This window comes from Eriocheir sinensis, chromosome 34 (genome assembly GCF_024679095.1).
Source record: "Eriocheir sinensis breed Jianghai 21 chromosome 34, ASM2467909v1, whole genome shotgun sequence".
Lineage (NCBI taxonomy): Eukaryota > Metazoa > Arthropoda > Malacostraca > Decapoda > Varunidae > Eriocheir > Eriocheir sinensis.
Genome location: NC_066542.1, coordinates 17,482,008 through 17,502,617, shown reverse-complemented (window position 1 = coordinate 17,502,617; position 20,610 = coordinate 17,482,008). Strand labels below are relative to the sequence as shown.

The 20,610-nt window shown below is 47.9% G+C and overlaps 1 protein-coding gene across 4 annotated transcripts in view; it reads right to left on the bottom strand.

The window, feature by feature from the left end:
• Positions 1-20,610, bottom strand: part of LOC127007164 (uncharacterized) — a 78,308-nt gene that overhangs the window by 26,277 nt on the left and 31,421 nt on the right. For 2 of the 4 annotated variants that reach the window (XM_050877874.1, XM_050877875.1), the window contains one exon: positions 12,276-16,606. In XM_050877874.1, the coding sequence (XP_050733831.1) occupies positions 12,276-16,420 (4,145 nt within the window). In that variant the 5' untranslated portion in view covers positions 16,421-16,606. Of the gene's footprint in view, positions 1-3,612; positions 4,087-5,301; positions 5,508-12,275; positions 16,607-20,610 lie in introns of those variants that run through there. The other 2 variants (XM_050877877.1, XM_050877876.1) reach the window with 2 other exon arrangements.

Below are 20,610 nucleotides of genomic sequence, written 5' to 3'. Positions count from 1 at the left end.
CTCCTCACTCTTCGCCCGTAGCCCTCTTAACTCTTCTCTCCTGCTCTTATTCCTTCAATTCTTCATCCCCCTCTCTACTTGTCTCTCCCCATTTCCTCCTCTCCCTACTTCTTCCTCAAACTCTCCTCCTCCCCCTCTCCCTCTTCTTTCCTCCCTCTCTTCTTTTTCTCCACGCTATCTAACAATGTCTCCTCCTTTCCCTCCTCTCTCTCTCTCACTCTCTTTGTTACCTTCTCCTCCTCCTTTGTCTCCTTCTCTAACTATATCTCCTTCTCCTCCTCCTCCTTTGTCTCTCTCTCCTCCAAGCGTTATTTCGGGGGCCGCCCTTCACGCCCCTTAAGGCCGCCGCCACCTTCAGGAGGCAATTATCGAGACAATGTGTTAGCCGAGTTTACAGCGACAGGCAAAGGTGAGCTGCCGCAGGTGTGCTTGTGGAGGGTGAGGGGGGGAGGGGCGTGTACCTGGTGGCGTTATCGGTGCACGGAAGGAGGAGGTGAAGAAGGTGAAGGAGGAGGACATGAAGGACTTTACTTATCAACTGACGAGCTACGTGTGTGCGTGTGTGTGTGTGTGTGTGTGTGTGTGTGTGTGTGTGTGTGTGTGTGTGTGTGTGTGTGTGTGTGTGTGTGTGTGTGTGTGTGTGTGTGTACCCGCCCCTGACGTGTTTCCGCCCATGAATATGCATGTGTGCGTGCGTACGTGTTGTGCATGGAGGCGGGGGTGGAGTCGGAGGCGGAGGCGAGGGAGAGGAGGGCGGGGAAGCGAGGAAGCGGGGGCGAGCGAGGGCAAGCGAACTGAACACAAACACGGAGGTACCAGCGCTGTAAATCACAAGCCAATAAGCTCTCCCTCGCGCAGAACAAGGCTCCTTCCCTACGTCGTGAGCGGAGGATGAGAAACAGCGAAACAACAGTGACGGCGGTAGTGGTACCAGTGGTGGTGGTGGTGAACCCGCTCTGCACGCTGCTACCGAAAAACATTATACCGCAAGAGAAGACGGAGGAGAAAGGAGAAACAGAGAAAGAGAGATGATGGAGGAGGAGGAGGAGGAGGAGGAGGGCAAGAAAGAAAAAGGGGGTAGTGATAATCGAAAAAAAAAAAAATGAGCGAGCAGATCAACTGAAAAAGAGAGAGAGAGAGAGAGAGAGAGAGAGAGACGGTATGAAAATGAGGTGGCGCAGTAATGAAAAGTCAAAGAGCAGAAAGGAGAAGGAGGAGAAGAGAGAATAGTGGAGAGGTTAATTGAAAAGAGGAAATGAAGGAGATGGAGAAAGAGGAGGAAGAACAACAAATGGAGAAGACAAGTCGCAGGAGAATGAGGAGGAGGGGAAAGGAGGAGGAGGGGAGAGGAGGAGGAAAAAAAAGCGAAAACATGATAAGGGAGGAACCGAAAAAAGCAGGAGATATAAACACCAACACCCGCTTCTTCTTCTTCTTCTTCTTCTGGTAGCAATGTCAAGTCAACACGCCTACCACAACCACCACCACCAGAATCAACCAAACCAGCCTCCACTTATACACCCACAACCACCACAATCTCCTCTCTCCACTGTCTCCACGAAGCACTGACAACATTTAAGTCACTAAATATTTCATACCCACCACAGGCTCAAGGGCTAATGCGACGGAGATGAGCACCGAGGCCACGCGCACCTATAGTGTATCCCCCCAAAATTTACTGGTCTCCTCTTTCCAGTATTCCTCTCCCTCTCTCGCCTTCTCCCAACTCTATTGTCTCCCTTTTTTAAGCCTTCCTCTCCCTTCCTCCTTTACCCAAAACTATTTTGTTTCCACTTTTCACCCTCCCTTTCCCTCCCTCCCCTGCCCTTAACTTTGTCTCCACTTCTCACCCTTCCTGTCCTTACCCTCCCTTCCCCAACTTTGCTTTACTTGTCTCCCTTTTCTCACCCTTTCCTCTCCTTCCCTTCAGTGCCCCTAACTTTATTTCTCTCCCCTTTTCACCCTTATTCTCCCCTATCTATACCCCCAACTTTGCTTTTCTATTCTCCCCTTTTTCATCCTTCCTTCTTCTCCCTCTCCTATACTCCAACTTTACTTACCTCCCTTTTTCAGCCTTCCTCTCCCCCTCCTATACCCCCAACTTTACTTTTATATTCTCCTCTTTTTCATCTTTCCTCTCCTTACCTCTCCTTCCTCCAACTTTACTTTATTTATCTCCCCTCTTCACCCTTTCTCTCCCTCCCTCCCGTGCCCCAAGTTTTATTTATCTCCCCTTTCCAGCATTCCTTTCCATTCCTCCCTCTCTCGTCTTCTTTTGGCGGGGTCACTTCGGGCAGATTTTAATGCGTTCCTCTCGCCCCCTGACGCAGCTACAGAACGGCGAGAGGGCGAGGTCGTGAGGGCGGAATCGGGGGTCACTGGAGCGGGTCGGGGCGTGCGTTCGGCGAGCGTGTAGTCGTGGTCGCAAATTATCATCACAGAGATTCCGGAAGACCTGCCGAGCGCGGGGAAGTGATAACAATAAGGATGAAGTGAAATATGTCGGCATGCGCGAGGCGGTCCCGTAACTTTTCTTTCTCTCTTTCATATGTCTTTTTTTTTTTTCTTTGTTATTTTTGGGGGTCTCTTTTTTCGCTTAGGTTTTATCGTAATTCTATTTAATACGCCTTTTCTTACGAGCTTTCTATTCGAGAGAGAGAGAGAGAGAGAGAGAGAGAGAGAGAGAGAGAGAGAGAGAGAGAGAGAGAATTTTTTCTTTTTGCTTCATGATACAGGGTGGGAAAACACTTTCTTGGATGCCTTTACTGAATAGCAGAATACACTGATAGATAAATTCCTTCATCCTTAATGTCCTTTGGTGGGATATAATTTTCTTGACTGACTTTACTCGACAGAAGAATACATTAACACATACATCCTTTTCTCCTTCAAGGCCTGGGGTAGGATATCATTTTCTTAGCTTACTACTAAATGGAAGAATACATTAATACATACATCTTTTTCTCCCTCATGTTCTTGGGTTGAATTTCACTTTCCAGGCTGACTTTAATACATAAAATACATTAATACATACATCTTTTCTCCTTCATATTCTGGAGAAGGATATTTTCTTGACAGACTTTGCTAAACAGAACAAAGTGATAAATAAATCCTCTTCTCAATGGTCCGGGATATGATAACACTTTCTTGACGGGCTTACATAAATAGAAGACTCCATTTATAGGTAAAATCTCTCTCCTCCGTGCCGGTAGGAAGTTACGCCAGCGGTCAGCGAGAACACGCGATGAACTCTGACCCCGTGCTCTGAAAAATGACCTTCCAACCAACCGTGACCTTCCTGCCTTCCACCTGGACACAAGATAACGGCCGAGCGGAGTAACCTCGAACCCCCTCCATCCCTCCCCCGCCTCTTCCTTCGCCTCCTCCTCCTCCTCCTCCTTTGCCCTTCCCTCCCCTTCTCTCTGAGGCACCACCCAAGAGAAGGCATCCAGGGCTCGGTGCCAAGAGACCAATCTTCTGGAGGAGGAGGAGGAGGAGGGGTAGGAGAAAGAAGAGAAAGAGGAGGAGGAGGAGGAGGAGGAGGGGGAGGAGGAGGGGGAGAGGGAGGAGGAGGAGGAGGAGGAGGAAAGGGAGGAGGAGGGGGAGGAGAAAGAAGAGGAAGAGGAAGAGGAGGAGGAAGAGGAAGAGGAGGAGGAAGAGGAGCAGGAGGAGGAGGAGATGACTTGAGGGGCTATTACACTGGCAAATTTTCCGTGGATCTTCAGTCAAAGCACGATTTCCGCTGGCGTGGTTCTCATTTCCATGGTTTTCTGACGTGTCCACGATCTTCCGTAGCTACGGTTGATTTCACCGAAGGACGACGGTATTCACAATCATCATCATCAGCAATAACAAGAAACATATGAAGAAGAGGAAGAAGCTACACCCTACTGTCCCTATACATTCGCTCAGCTATGAGTGTTGTTGCCTGGAGCAAGGCCTCCGAGGTCACTTTAATTGAGAAAATACGGGACACGCATTCTTCGTCTTCTAGACGAATTCTTGCAACAACTGCATCAGTTCACTGCCCTCCTCTCTTCTTGCAAGCCATTGCCGCCTCCACATTCTTTTCTTTTTCCGTTGCTTCTGTAAATTGAGAGTCACTAGAGTTAAAGCAGTGAAAACGGGGGTGGAAACAGGGACGTCAGCCATACTTGTGAAAATGCGTCGGTTGAGACCACGGAACGCTGAGAGAGTGCGGGGCAAGTGTGATGGGAAGACGACGGTAGCGTGTTCACGTAGGCAAAAATCGACGATTTTATGACAAGATCCTCGGAAAATTTGCCCAGTGTAATAGCCCCTTTAGTCATATCAGAAGGACTTGACTCAGAAAGAAAGGAGGGAAAATATGATTTTGTATGAAAAGTTACTTGAAAAGAGAATTAATGGAGAACTGGGCTGGTACATCAGGGACGGTAAACTCATGAGAGGAAAGCAATTTCCCGTGAATAGGGAAAAGAGGAAAACACAAGTAGCACATATAATCATAAAGAGAAAACACACAGGTAATTAGTAAATACAATATGAAGTTGATTAATATACAAGGGCTTAGTAAATCTAAATTAGTAGAGGTGGAAAATCTAATAGAAAATTATTTGGATACAGTATGTGTCACAGAGACACAACAAAAATTTGATAAATATGTATTAACAAAAGAATTAAACAAGGTGGAAAGTTTTAGGGAGGTAAATGACAGAAAAGGGGAAGGATTAATGACTTTGTATAATGGAAACAAATTGGAAATATACAAAAAACCTGCGAAACACCCGGACGTCATGCACGTGACTGTTTTAACATGTTGAGATAAACCATGGAACTAATATTATTCTATATGTCGGTGAATGAGGGTGAGAGAAACAGAAAAATAAAGAAACGTATAGAAGAGGAGCTGACGGTGGAAGAAAACATAAAAAAAAAACTGATAATGCTGGGAGATTTGAATGGACATGTTGGTTTTCTGGGAGAACAACCACTAGATAAAAATGATGAAATTATATTGGAGGAGATGGATAATTATGATTTAACAATGTTAAATGCTATGACAGAGTGTGAGGGAACGTATACATGGACAGCAAGAGGCAGAAAAAGTCTAACTGACTACTGTGTGGCCAGCAGTGTCCTCGTCAAGGATGTAATGGACAACCAGCCCTCATCAGTGACATTTTTCAGGTGTGGAGCCAACATGGTTGCTCTCAATGATAGAAACAGATTTCATAACGGTGATACAACTTGTAAGGAATGCGGGGCAGAAATAGAATATCTACAATATTTTTTATTATATTGCAGTTTATACGAAGAAAATAGAAACAAATGCGATTTATTTAGCCAACCATACAAAGAAAATATTCTTAGTGAACTACAATTAGAAAACATAAACAGAAGGGAAGAAATTAAATATTACATTCAAGAATTCTGGTCCAAACGTTCGAAGGCAGTGAAGAGAAGGCAGCACAACCAACCCTAAGAGTACCAAGAGGAGGGGCCGTTGAAGAGGCAATCCCTCCGAACTGCAATGAACAGAGACCAGTTCACTAACTTTGAACTGGACACGAACGAGGAGAAAATGACATCGAATATGAGATACAGGAATGACCGCGACAGAGAAACAAGAAAGAGATGGAGGTGGAGTTTGACAAGAGAATAATATCACAGCCAGACGGGTGTTACGACCTGCGGGAACAAATAGCGGTTAGTAGTACGAGCGAGAAGCCTGATAAAGACACTGATTGCGGGTTTAGGGGAATACTCGGGTCATAAGAAATATCTTGGTGAGACAGACAGAAAATTGAAAGATGAAAAGACCCATAAAACAGTACGTACCGGTTTTTCCTTACTACTCATGCTTTCTTCTTCCCCTCCTTCTGAGTTTCTGCCTATCACGTTGGAAGACACGACCGAATTCATAATCATCTAAAAGGTCCATGATCACAATCTTCAATAGCTCAAAAAATAATATTTGACCTTAACAAGTGCAAAGGCTTAAACAAACGTACGAATTATCTTATTTTGAGTATATTCCTAAAGTTTCCTTATGTTGAATAGAAAAACGAAGACTTCAACCTTCCAAATTTTTTCTATATACATTCTTTCAAGGCCTTTGGTGATAAGACAAAGGTGAGCAAACGAAAGTTCTAACCATCTCTTTGAGTGGAATTCAAACCTTTACAACCATCTTCCATGCCACAAAGCCGGACATCGACCCCCCCTTGTCTTCCCTCCCACACACGCACACATGCGGAATCAACCCACCACCTTAAGACGAACATTTAATGAGCATTTTTCTGACTTTATTATCATTTTTCCTCCTCACGCTCGGCTTTCCCCTCATGCTGGTCACTTTGCGCTGCCTACCATTGTTTGCGAAGCGCTTTGTCATCCTCCACAGACTCCTTTCCTCTCCTCTCCCTATCCCTTCACACCTCACCTTTCTCCTCCTCTTCCCCTCCCGTTTACCTGCGTTTCGGCACACGTGTTCAGGCCGGGAAAGGTGTGCATCGTATCTGCTTGAAGTAAACTCTCCCTTGCTTTACATTCTTTCGTGTCTTCTTTATCTCTATTACTATTACTCAGTATCCTGTGTGTGTGTGTGTGTGTCTGTGTGTGTGGGCCTTCGTGTACGTCTGAAACTTTAACGTAAACGAATTTATACAACCTATCTTTTCAATCATTTATGAATACCTAGAATACCTCATCTGATCTTTCCCGCACCTCAGAAAAAAAAAAAAACATCAAGGTCCCTTCCCTTCCTTTCACTTACAAGAGTAAAACAAGACGTGAGTGAAAAGGAAAAAAAAAGGAAACGAGAAATGCAGTTTTCACTATTTTGCCTTGGGATTTTTCGTTCTTTTTCTCTGTCTTTCTTTTTCGCAAGCCGGTTTGGCAGTAATTACGTTCACATTTCTCACCTGACGGAATGAGCTCAAGTTTCATGCAGTTTCTCTACAAATATAAATTTCATTCTTTAAACGACATTTGTTAGGAGAGAGAGAGAGAGAAAGTAATGGCACACAAAGCAGGGCAGAGAACAAGAGGAACTAACAAACGAAAAATATCCGTATAAATCTAATCAGGGTCGTCCGTCTCCCGTTCACTTCTTTTATTAACAATCTCTCTCTCTCTCTCTCTCTCTCTCTCTCTCTCTCTCTCATCGCTACACCCATGAACACAGACACGCAACACCCTTTTCGCTCCTCCCTTTCCCTTCCCATCCCTCGTTCCCTCCTTCCTCCCTTCCCTTCCTCATTTCCTTGTATAGATCCATCACTAGCTGCTTCTGTTTCCCCTCCGCCCTTCAACAGACCTTCGCTTCTGTCTCTGGGAGGAGTTATACACGCGACTTTATTTAGCGTTGTCAAGCTTGTGTCACATTGGCGGCGGTTCTCGTCTGGCGGGCATCCAAGCTGAAGAACCTGCCTCGCCCTTCTGCTGGACGCTGCACCCGCCCTCACCTCTCTGTTCCTCTCTTTAAGTATATCTCTCTTTTATATCTTGCCCTCTTTCTTTCCTTTCTTTCTTATCTCTCTATTTTCCTAGCCCTTGTTCTCTTCCACTTTCTTTCCCTCCTCTCTTTGAACCTCTATCCATTCCAAGTCTTTCCCCCTTCCCTTATATATCTCTTTTATATCTTGCCTTCTTTTTTTCCTTTCTTTCTTATCTGTATTTTCCTACCCCTTGCTCTCTTCCACTTTCTTTTCCTCCTCTCTTTGAACCTCTATCCCTTCCAAGTATTTCCCCCCTCCCTTCTTTCCTTCCTTTCTTTCCTCTTTCCCTCTACCCCTTGCTGCCTCAGTCTTTTCTTTTCTCTTCTTTCTTACCTATCTCTCTACCTTTTGTCACCTTCCTCCTTTCCCTCCTCCTTCTCATCTTCCTTTCTTCTCTATCTCTATTTTTCTACCCCTTGCTCCCACATCTCTTCTTTCTCTCCTATCTTTGATCTCTCTACCCCTTGCTCATTTCCTCCTTTCTGCCTTCCTTTCTTCCCCTCCCTTTGTTCCTCTATCCCTTTCTTCCTCCCTCCTCTTCCCTTAATCCCTGTGTGTCTGTCTGTGTCCCTCCTCTTTGAACACACACATACGCACACATACACTTCCCTCCTCTCCCTCCATACACCCGCCATACCTCACCTTCACACAGACCATTCCCCTTCCCTTCCCTCTCACCCTTTCACCCGTAGCATCGCCCAAGGAAGCATGGCGGGGCAGGTAAGGTCGATGTTACCTGAGCCCACATCACTGATAGGGAGATTAGTCGCGTCAGACACCCCTACGCCAGCTAGACAACCAGTGAGGCCTCCGGGGGAACACGTAGAGCCTCTTGTACGCCTTGTAATTAGCGTGGAGGACCTGCCGATGATAGGTACGAAGTTATGCGGAGTTATGAAGCTGATAATGGGAGGTTAGGAGGCTTAGGATGTCGACAGGTGAGGAGGCGTCTGTTACCTGGTGTTTTTGTTACCTGGTTAGTGTGTTGGTCCGAGTTTATCTTGCTATTCTTACACTTCTGGACTCTGATAACCTCAAATTCCTCATCCACCACGACCCAGTACGATTTTTTTTTTTTTTTTTTTACATCAGAGAAGGCGGTCAAGGCGAAAAATCAATGGGAAAAAAGCCCGAAAATCAACAGAAAAAAATTATCACTTCAACCCAACACTTTCAACACGAGTGATAAGTGTTTTTAAATCTGTTTTGTCGATGCTTCTTTTTTTTTCCCGTTGTTATGAGGCATCGAAGAAAGGAAGGAAGGAGACATCTCTCTCTCTCTCTCTCTCTCTCTCTCTCTCTCTCTCTCTCTCTCTCTCTGATCTTTTTTAACGCATAATTCAATCTTTCTTCTCAGTATGTCTTGTCACAACCTAATTTGTCTTTCCTATGAATAGCGAAGGCGGGAAGGAAGGAGTTATGGGTCTTCTTTTTAACGCTTAATTCCGTCGTTCTATCCCACAGGAAAGAGACATGTTCAGTCAGTCCGCTTTACAGTCCCTCACAAGTCACAGTCAAGTCCCACCTTTTTCAGTCAGTCACAATTCACAATCAGTCACAAGTCACAGTCAGTCAAGTCAGTCAGTCACAAGTCGCACCTTTCCAGTCAGTCACAAATCACAGCGTTTCAGTCAGTCACACTCATCAACACATCAGGCAACATCACGGAACACACCAACCAGCCCCGTTACGAACACAGAGCACCATCCCCACCACCACCACCACTACCATCACCACGTTCCTCCCTTCATTAGCCAATATTTACCTCTATCATCGCCTGGCCCCGTGTCCGCCACCCGTGACTGGCTCCACATGGGCTTAGTTTCGTAATGGCGTAGCGGAGGCGAGGCAGAGTCAGCAGGTGGAACAGCGGCTAAGCTAAGAGGTCAACACGAGCCTTTGCGAAGAGTACATCGAAGTCAGTCACACGGCAAATTTTATGTAAGACTTTCCTCGTTCCTTCTGCCTTTCCCTTGCTCCGAGGTTCATCCCGATACCTACCTCAGCACCCGAATATACCAACGTTTATATATGACCTCGCCGTCCCTTGCGCGTTCGTGTTTGTTGTATTTGAAAGAGGCGAAGAAGTTTTACTCTATTTAGTTTTACACACACACACACTCATCTCACCCCCCAAGTATACAGTCAATTCATTTTACTTTAAATATAAACCGCTAAAACAACAACACAAGCCCCCCCCTTCCCACTCTCCCACCCACCCCAAAAAAGTTATGTCTTCGTTATTCGCTTTACCTCACCATAACGTTTTTCGTATGCCCGCAGAGTGTTGGCATAGCGGGAAACAAAAACATGAAATATAAAACGGGGAAAAAACACTTTGATGGATTTCCGTGAAGCTGGAGTTCCGTTTTCTGATTAAAACGCGGAGAAGAAAACGTAAATAGCGGGCCAGGATGTAATTACCGAGGCAGGACGGCGACGCACGTAATGGATGGCCGATGGAGAGTCACGAATGTCAGGAAGAAAAAGGGCAGGGAAAGGAAAAGGAGGAGGAGGAGGAGGAGGAGGAGAAGGAAAATGAGGAGCACGAGGAAGACCAGGAGGAAGAAGACGAGAAAAAGAAGATGGAGAAAGAGAAGGAGGATACACACAAAAGACAAGAGGTTGATGAATGGACGGGTATAGGTGGTGATAGTGAATAGGTATAGAGTGCTGAATGGTGGTGGTGATAGTGTGGTGATAGTGACGTTATGTAATGGAAGAGGTGAGGAAAAGAGAAGATTAAAGGTAGAGGATACGAAAGACATGGTGATGATGACTGCTGTGGTGATGGTTAAGGAGGAGGAGGAGGAAGAGGAGGCCGAAGCTAAGGTAATGCGACCCGTACAAACAGTCATAAATCCGGGGCCTGTTATGCTGCATCATCAGACGTGTGCATCAGACTGGTCGATGGGGTGGAGGAGGGGAAGGGTAGGAGGGCAATGAGAGGCAATACACAAGTGGGGTGGGTAGGCAGGGGGCGTTAAGATCGAAGGGCAGGGGGCAGAAGGGTTGGGGGCAGCAAGGGAGTGATGGATGGGTTAGTTCATGATCAATGGTGGATGCTGAGTAATGAGTCAGGAAGAGGAGGAGGCAAGCAGGCACGCATGTAGGCAAGAAAGCAGGTGGGTTAAGACGAGGAAAGGCGAAAATGAAATAAAATAGGGAGGGACAAAAGGGCAGTGACAGCAACAGGAGCACGGGAGATTTACCGTACGGGGTCGATTTTGAGTTATGAATCCAGTAAGAAAGGAAGCCGTAAATTATATTCCGGTAGTTGTAAGGCGTGGGATAAGCCTTTGCAACGGCTCCCAATATGAAGTCCTTGTTGATTCTTCTTCTGTTCTATTTTCCTTTGTTCTTTCCCTGGTTTTCTACACTTCCACGTTCATGTTTTCTTTTTACTTTATTTCTAGAAAGGGAGAAAGGGAAAAAAGCAGGAATGGAAGGAAGGAGAGTAGCAGTCAATCACGCAATGCAAAGCCGAGGGAGGGGAACCAAAGTAAAAGAAACAGAGAGAAAAGAAAACGAAGGTCAGAAAGAAATAAAGACGAAATAAACCTGAAAGAAATAGAGGGAAATGATAATACAAGGGCGTCTAGAGGTTCGCATTGTGGACGGCCAGATAAATGATGGGCGGGAATGAGTTAGTGGCGGTGCGTGAGGCAAACTGGAGCGGCCTGGAGCTGCCCCTCGACAGGCCTGGGTCACGGCGGGGCAGAGGGAGGAACGGAGGAAGGGGAAGATGGGGAAAGGGAGGGAAGGGAAGGAGAGAGCCATGACCTTTAACCTGCTGAGAGAGAGAGAGAGAGAGAGAGAAGGGGGGGGTCTATTTTAAGTTATTGGGCATCATAGGTTACCAAAGGACCACCAAAACCATTCTTACGGCAAACAGAAGCTCAGTTTTTTCAGTCATAAATACAGTGGCTTCAAGAGAATATGTTCTACAAAAGCCATTGCATTGAGAATTTATACGATAATCAGTCAACAAATTCCTTTATACTTCCTTATGAGCTCGTTAACACGGGCCTATACTACGACAACGCACATTACGGGTTTGCTCTCTCCAGATCTAGTCACTTATTTGCCAGAAAGAACGAATAATTTAAGGGGAGACTATCTTTGCTTCACGGCAATATACACAGTACCCCTTGCATGGCGTCTTCATGTTGCTACGGCCGTTGATCAAATCCCAGACCAAAACATCAATGCCACCCCACCTAATTTACAGCATACTCGCCCCTCTCCTTGGTAAATGATAACTTAATCCCTTTAAATAGTATTATAGGTCTAGCCTCATCCAAGTGTTTCTGTAACCCTCCTGAATGGTAACTCGTCCTTTTTTTCTGTCCTAATAACCAGGAGGGCATTTCTCTTTTTTTTCTTTCTCACAGTAGCAGACCATGAAATGAGTTGATTGGGATGCTGAGCGACACGACTGCCTCGCCTTACACTTGAGTCTGCCCTAAGATGGTTCAGAGAAAGCGGACGTGGGAACATTTTCTCTCCCACGCAACACCACCAACTATTCCTTTTCAGGGGGACGTCTGGAAAGGATGCTAACGACGAAGGATGACGATTAACAGGATTGGGAAAGGGTTGGAAGCTCTTCAAACCATAATGAGTTAAGTATTATGACGAGAAGGGTTATAAGGCAAAGATACATAAGCGATATAAGAGAGATTAAAGTGAAATATATATGAATAAATCGAAAAACTTCCATCTTAGTTCTAATGCATAGCTACTAAGTAATGCTACTGAAGGGGCTGAAGAAGGAAAGAATGGGATGCTTACCTCAGGCTGTCCCCGGGCTGGTCCCTCCGCAGCGCCCGCATCACCAGCAGCAGCTCCTCCTCGTTCTCACACTCCACCGTCGACTCCACCTCCTCCTCCTCCTCCACCTCCACCGTCACGTCATCCTCCAGGTTCATCTCCCGGCGGATCAGGTCACCAATGTCCTGCCGCAGCCTCCGGTGCCGCACACACTCCGTCACGGTCTTCACACTGCCATGGTGCGCCTCACTCTCCCCTCCTGAGGCCACACACTCACTCGCCTCGCTAGTTACACCTTCGTCCAATGTTACCTCTGTATCCTCCGTCATTTCACTCTCCTCCACGTTCTCATATACTGTCTCCATGCTTCCCTTCACGCCCTTTATTACACTGCCTCCATTACTCTCCCGAACCCCGTCACCATTCACAACAACGTCATCTGCCTTCCCCTCTGTCAGTTCACTCTCCTCCACATTCTCGTACGTGTTCTCTGTGCTTCCTTTCACGCCCTCTGTCACGCCGCTTCCGTCGCCCTCCAGAACGTCATCATACAAAGACTCGAATGACTCGTCCACGGTGTCCTGCTCGCCGCTCTCCTCCTCTGGGCCGCTCAGTTTAAGGCCCTGAAGGTCGCTGGAATCCTGAGACTCACTCCATGCTTGGTCTGAAGGCGGCCCAAGCACGTCGTCATACAGTTCACGGTCTTCTTCTTCTTCTCCGGTTGCCGAGTCGTTAAGAATAAGGTCCCGCGGAGAGTTTTCGGCCGATTGTTTCGGCGAGGAGCACGAGTAGAAGATTTCCTGTTCTTGATCTTCTTGGTCCTGGTTCTCGCAGCAGGTCGTATCGTCAATCTCCTCGTAAAGGTTCTGATCTCCTTCTGCTTCCCGTGAATCGTCTCTACCGCCTCCATCTTCTGCGGGTGCCTCCTTGTCTGTATGTTCCTCTTCTCTCTCACCATCCGGCTCGCCTTCCGCCTTCATGCTGTCCTCAGACCTCGTGCTGTGTTCTATCATGCTGACGTCAGACCTCGTGCTGTGTTCTATCATGCTGACGTCAGACCTCGTGCTGTGTTCTATCATGCTGACGTCAGACCTCGTGCTGTGTTCTATCATGCTGACGTCAGACCTCGTGCTGTGTTCTATCATGCTGACGTCAGACCTCGTGCTGTGTTCTATCATGCTGACGTCAGACCTCGTGCTGTGTTCTATCATGCTGACGTCAGTTTCACTCCCTCCTTCAGCATCACTAACTTGACTGTTCTCTTCTACCTTCAGTTCGCCTTTATCATTTACATCATCTGACTCAGTCCCTTCACTAACTAATGAATCGTTCAGTTCGTTATCAATCTTTTCGCTATGCAGTTTTACATTAGCAGTCTCTTCCTTTTCAGTGACTAGTGCAACATTTCCGTCTTTAAGGTCAATATTGGTGACCTCTTTGCGTTCAGCAGTGTCGTCTAACTTAGTTTCTTGACCAAGCTTGTGACACACAGCATCAGAACTCGCTTTATTACCATCATCATCATCATCAGAAGTCGCTGCGTCGCCAAGCAAAATCGTATCACAGACTTCGGACTCACTTCCTCCTCGATGCTCGTCTCCACTGCCTTCATCATCACCATCAGCCTCTGTGTCAGAGTCTTGTAAGGAGTCAACCTTCACACCCTCATCCTTCTGAGCCACCTCTCCGCACTGACCCTCTGTTTCCACCTCTAGACCTCTCAAGCGACCCTCCCGAGGCTGGTGATGGACTTCAGCCTGCGTTTCTACATAGCTGCGCGACAGAGTAAGAGCTTGAGTCTCCTCGTGAACAGCGGTATAACTATTCTCTTCCACTACTGAGGATGCATCGTGATCTTCTGATGACTGGCTAGTGACATCGTCCTCAGCCTCCTCCGCCTTAGATTCAGAGTTTACTAATGACTCTGATCGATCTAAGGAGTCTTTCTCGCACTCTTTACCATCACCTTCATTATTTTCCTCTTTATCATCTTGTGCAGACACAAGCAGAGCGTCCACTTGATCCACACCGGTTGGGGAGTCAAGAAGCATAAGATATTCTGCCTCAGGCTTGGGCCGCTCACTCGGGGCGGAAATGGAAAAGTCTTCAGTTTCTTCCTCCGTTGTGAGGTCAATAGCGGGTTGTCTCTCAAGTCTGTTCCTCCGCAAGGTCGCTGATTTATGTATATCAGCCTCTTTAGCAACTTCGGCAGCTATATCAATGTAACTATCATCGTTTCTTGCTACGGTATCGGTGCTGTCTGACGTTGCACCTGTTTCCTTGACGCCGGCAGTGGCGGAGGCGGAAGTGGTGCACGGCGGGGTGCTGGCGGGGTCGGCGCCGCCGGCAACGGACCGCGGGGGAGGAGGCGGCGCAGGTCGCTTTCCAGGCCTTCTGATCGACACTAAACCTTCTCCTCGGCTGCCGCCCCCACGCTCTGCTCTCTCGGTGTTATTTTTCCCTTGCTGCCACGAGAATGGACGTCCCTTCAAGCTCAACGCAAAGGACTTGATAGAGGAACGAGTCTTAGTTTTGGACACAGTTTTATCCGAGGCTGTCGTCACCTCCGCCTCGACGGCAGGTGCTGGGTCAGGGGCCGGTGTTGTTGCGGCGGGCTTGGTGCTGCGGTCAACAGGGGGCGCCGAAGCCACTTCCTCCCGGGGCGCGGTGGCAGGGCTGGCTGGCTGGGCCTCTTGACTCACCTCCGTCTCGAGTTCTTTCTCCAACTGCTCGAATGGACTCAACGCACGGGCCAAATCGAACCTCGAGGCGTCAGCGGAGGCGTTGAAGGAGGAGTTCCGCGACACTGTGGTGGAGGAGGAGAGGGAGAGCCTGTCGATCACGGTGGACACGGAGCTGCTAGTCTCGTCACTCTCACTCTCACAAGGCCCCGCAGCGTCCTCCTCCCCCACAAGGTCCAGGTAGAATGAGGGTCGTGGAGGGAGGCCACGTTCGTTGGAATCCTCTAGCCTCTTTGCGGCCCAAGAGCTGGGGAGGTGAAACTCCAGGTCCTCGAGTAGCTCCTCAAGATCACCGGAACGACCTCGACGTGAGAGTAACTCGCGCCATTCTGGGTGATCCTTGTCTTCAGGGCGACTCCTGCCGGCGACCTTTTGACCTGACGATTCATCCTCCAAGTCCTGGAAGCCACTCGGCGGGGGAGGCAGCGGGTCCTTGGGGGGGCGGGCCGGGGATTTCCTGGGTTTTGCTCTGGGTGGGAGAGGCGGGGGCGGCATCCGTTTTCTCATCTCCCCAACGATTAGCGGCGGTGGGTGTGCCGAACCGTTATTGACATAATCCCCTTCCTCCTTCCCGTAGTCTTGGCCCTTCGCCGTGCACGTGTCCAAGTCCGGCAGCTGTCCGTTCCCCTTCAGCACACCGATGGTAATCTTCATGGCAGCATCTTTGAGGAAGGACACGCACTGCACTCTGGTCATGGAGGAGACGCTACAACCCTCGATGTTCAGGATCTGGTCACCGGGATGCAGTTCACCCCAAGGCACAGCGGCCCGAGCGGCGGGGGAGTCGGGCGCAACACTCTGAATGAAGAGCCGCCTCACGCACTCCTGCGCCCCCATCCCGCCGTCAAACTTGAGGCCCAGCCCGAGCCGCTCCCCGGGCAGACGGTACACCACCACCTGGTCCGGCACACTCGAGGGGGTGTCTGCGTCCCTCTCTTGCTCCTCGGCGGCCTTCCGTTCCCTGTCAATCGTCTCCTGGTTAACATAGTCTGCGTTCGTCGCGCCGGGAAGCTCCATGTGTAGCTTGACGTTGGAGTCGACGGCGAGGTTGCCTGCGTGGTCGAGGTGAAGACTAGTGTTGGTGTTGGTCCCCACGGCCACCACCGTAACGAACCCTCTGGGGGCGGGGCGGGGAACCGGCTGGGTCGTGGCCCGCCAAGCATGGCACGTCGTATCGGCTGTTTCCTCGCCGTCCTTCTCAACTTCCACCACCGTGACGAACTGTCCTTGTTTCCTCACCTCCGACGTTCGTATCCAAGGAGCCTCCCTATGGGCAGGGCCGACCACTGGAGCCTCGGACTCCCCGGGACCCTCACAGCCGACCCACGCACCGGAGTGGGCCATTCTCACCTCTGAACCAGTCGTCGGGTGGGTTGGCGTGGCATAGAGCGGCTCATGCTGCCCTGCTCTTCTGCTGCTTGGCATTGTCAAGGCCTCGAGAACACTTCACAATCATTCCGAGAGTTGAGAGACGAACAATGGATGAGCGTGTGTGTGATGGACCGCTGGAGGGCTGGAGCAGGGCGGCGGCCGAGGGCAGAGGGCAGCGGCGGGGGCGTCGTGAGGGCCGGGAAGGTCACTGTCCCTGAGGCGGCCTCGTCCTCCTCGTTCCTGAAACACAACACTGAGTCAGACCATCACCGAGACACTCCCAGCACTAACTGCTAAAAATAAGCTTTACGGAGATCAAAATACAAGTAACAAGGGATTAGAGGATGTTTATGTGCGGAACCTGCGGGGTCTGGTCTGATGTAATTAACGCTAGGGTGATGAAACAATGTACAGGGTTGTGTTTGACACCCGTTACCTCTCTCAACAAAACAGCTTGTCATGCGGCCGTAAAACAGGAAGTATGCTTGACACCACCACCGGACTGACTAGAAGTGAACGAGGCGCTCTCAAAAAGATGTAAAATCTCGATACACCTCACTCCCAACGATGAAGGCCACAAAACCTTGCATCTTATCTTTCCAACACTTCAACACGTAAACAATATCATTTCCACAACAAAGCGAATACAAACACACGCACACACACCATGTACGTACACCAGGGTTACATAAACACCCACACGTAATGTTCCCTCTCGACCCACGTGACTCCCAACCTTAGGACACCACCACCTAAATGGCCCTGAACGAGAGGCTTCACCCCGACAAGGCGAGGAACGGAGAGGCGAGGGAAGGCGAGGCGTTGAGTGACGAAACATCCTCACCACTCTGCCCGAGATGACTTCCTTGCTCACTCGACTGTCCAAGAAATCCTGATCAGTTATGGGTGACGAAACATCTGGCGTTGGTCTTGGTTAGGGAGGTAATGGCTACAACCTATATTACGGCTTACTCCCTCAGTCGACAGTCGAACGAACAATGAGAGGTGTTGATTTCTACCCTCCTATTTCCTCTACCTATTTCTACCCTCTATCATTCTCTTCCCTTCGTTTCGCGCTATTGACATTCTCATCTCCCTTCCTTCCTTCTTCCCTTCCTCTGTCACCGCCCAACATAGCACTCGCCACTTGAATCATCCCCACCCTCACCACCATCACCGCCACTCCCTCTTCGGTCCTATCCTAACATCGCCCACACCATCCCCCTCACCCTCACCACTCCTCTACATACCACAGCCCTTAACTCTTTCCCATTCATTCCTCCCCGACCAGCCACCCACATCATCATTCTTACCTCCCTTCCCTACCTCCCTCCCTCCCTCCTTACCCAACCCCTCCACACACACACTCATGCCTCCCTCCCCATCCTCATCCTTCCCCCAGCCTTTTTACGACCCCCATCCCCTTCAGTCTTCCCCCTCCACTCTTCCACCTACCCAGCATTCCCTCTCCCATCCACATCCCTTCCCTCCCTTCCCCCAACATAACATTAACTCCTACACACACCTCCCACCCCTCACAGTCCTTATTCCTCCTCCTCCTCTCCTGTCCTCCAATCCCTTCACCCCCCTACACCCACCTCTCCTCACCTCTCCTCCCGCCTCCCCTCCCCCCTTCTCCTTCTCTCTCTTCCAAGGTCGGCACTCACCCCCCCCTCGCCCCCGTCCTCCACCTGTGCCCCCGAGCTTCACCTGGGGTTCAGAGCAACACACACCTGTAACCGTGGCTGGGAACACACCTGCCTGGCTCGTTACACTGCCTCAAGGAGCAAAGGTGTACTCCCCCGCCTTCCCTTCCTCCGCCTCGCACACCACTTCCACTTTTTGTATGCTAATGTCCACCTACTTCCCCACAGGCCCGTTTTCTGTTTTTTTTTTCTTTGTAGTCGCTTTCTGTTCCATTCGTGCCCATTGCTATCCACTTGCTCCATTTTTTTTTTTTTTTGTGTGTGTGTGTGTGTTTAATTTCTCCAGGACAATCAACGCAATCTCTCTCTCTCTCTCTCTCTCTCTCTCTCTCTCTCTCTCTCTCTCTCTCTCTCTCTCTCTCTCTCTCTCTCTCTCTCTCTCTCTCTCTCTCTCTCTCTCTCTCTCTCTCTCTCTCTCTCTCTCTCTCTCTCTCTCTCTCTCTCTTCAAGCTTAATATTTTCATAGACGATATAACTTCTTAATTTGTCTTTTTTACATACATTTTTTTTTCCATTTTCTTTCTTATTACTCTTTTATTTTACTTTAGGTCGTTTTAATTAGGCCTTCCGATTATTACTGTTGTTCCTATTATTAGAATTTTCACGCTGGATCACTGAATGTGTACGATACATCTTATCAATATATTCTGTACGATATATAATAGTTCTTTGCTCAATAAACTATTAACCCACCTATCTACGTGTATGTATGTATGTAAGCATGTAGGCTATACGTATGTGTGTGTCATGGCATATATCAAGTACACACAACAATAGCTTCCTTATATACAGTAACATCTCTTATAAGCCTCCCCTTTGTTTTCTAGACGTACCATAACGAACCCTACACACACATTCTCATACACATACCAACACAAACTTACATTTTCATACAGTAAAGACCCTGCACATAATTCCTCTTCTTCACCCTCAAGTAAAGTCACCCAACTCCCTTTCTCCGCCTCTGCCCCGCCCTGCACTCGCTCCTCGTCGCCTGGCCTGTTTTTCCCGTCACTTGAGATGAACAATTTGACTCACGCTGGTTCTGAGTCCTTGTTTTCTTTGCCCGCCATAAAACACGAGTGCCGGCCAGAGTAAATAAGTTAAAGTGATGGGTGTGTGTAGCTCTTGGTGGAGATGGATAGGCAGACATAGTGTTAGATAGATAGATGGATAGATAGAGAGATAGAAAGACATAGATAGATAGAAAGGCATAGGTAGCTAGAAAGATATGGATAGATAGGGAAAAAAGAAAGGAGAGTAGGGGAAGAAGTGATGGAGGTAGATAAGGAAAGGGTATGGGTAGAAGCAAATAAAATGAAACAAAAATTATGAGAAAAGGAAAGAAAAAGAAAAAAATAGAGGGAAAAATGCGAGGAAGATGAGGAAAGGAAACGGAAGGAGAGAGAGAGAGAGAGAGAGAGAGAGAGAGAGAGAGAAAGCGTGCAAAAAGAGGAAAAAGGTGTAGAGTAATTACTATCGACAACAATGGATGGGAGATGAGAGGAGGAGGAGGAGGAGGAGGAGGAGGAATGAGGAAGGGAGGGAGAGAGACGACAGAGGAAGAGAGTAATGATGATGATGATGATAATGACAGTGACGAGGAGGGAGAGAAGGAACAAAAACTAGAAAAGAATTAAAAAAAAGAGCGACAATGAAAAAGAGAGAGAGATGTTGAGGAAAAGAAGTAAATACCGGAAGAGGAGAGAGAGAAAGAGGGGGAGGAGGAGGAGGAGGACGAGAGGGAAACTTAATTGAATGGAGTGGTTGAGACACGAGATGGATAAGAGATAAGAGAGGACAAAAGGAAGATGAAGGGAGGAAGCAAGAAGAGCAGAATGAAGAGAGTAGAAAAAAGTAAGAGGAGGAGGGAGGAAGAAAGTAAAAGGGAGAGGATGAGAGGAAAAGAGAGAATAAAAAGGAAAACAGATGGATGAAGGAAGGAAGAGCTAGTCAGTAATATCACATGAGATTGAGGAAGCGTTTAAACAGACTCGAGTGTTGCAATACAGAAAACTAGAGGAAGGAGATATAATTCTACACTAATAATGATGTAAGGAAAAAGTCAAGGCAAAGCGGCGGCAGAAACACCACAATCTTCAATGAGAATAAGAATAAGACCATGAATAAATAGCACTAATCTTTTATAACACATTTTCCTTCACTCTAACACACTTGAAAGCCGTATTTTATCAGACTTTTTCACATTTCACGTTCACACATTTCCTCTAGGGTAAGTTTTTGGAAGCCCATAAACCACAATCGTTCTTTTTCAGTTTAATTTTCTGTTCAATCACTATTTCGCTTATCTAACTTGCTTTATTCAGACTTCTTTAATTTTAACTCCACGTTCATGCTGTGTCTCATATCTGCATTCTACAACACGTTTCTATCCCCATCATTTATTTTCTCCACTTCTTACCAGCAAGCAGAACAGAAGAAGAGATACTGGACAAGAGAGACATAGTTAAATAGATATAGATAGATAGATAGGTAGATAGGGAAGAGAGAAGGGAGAGGAGAGAAAGAAGGAATGGA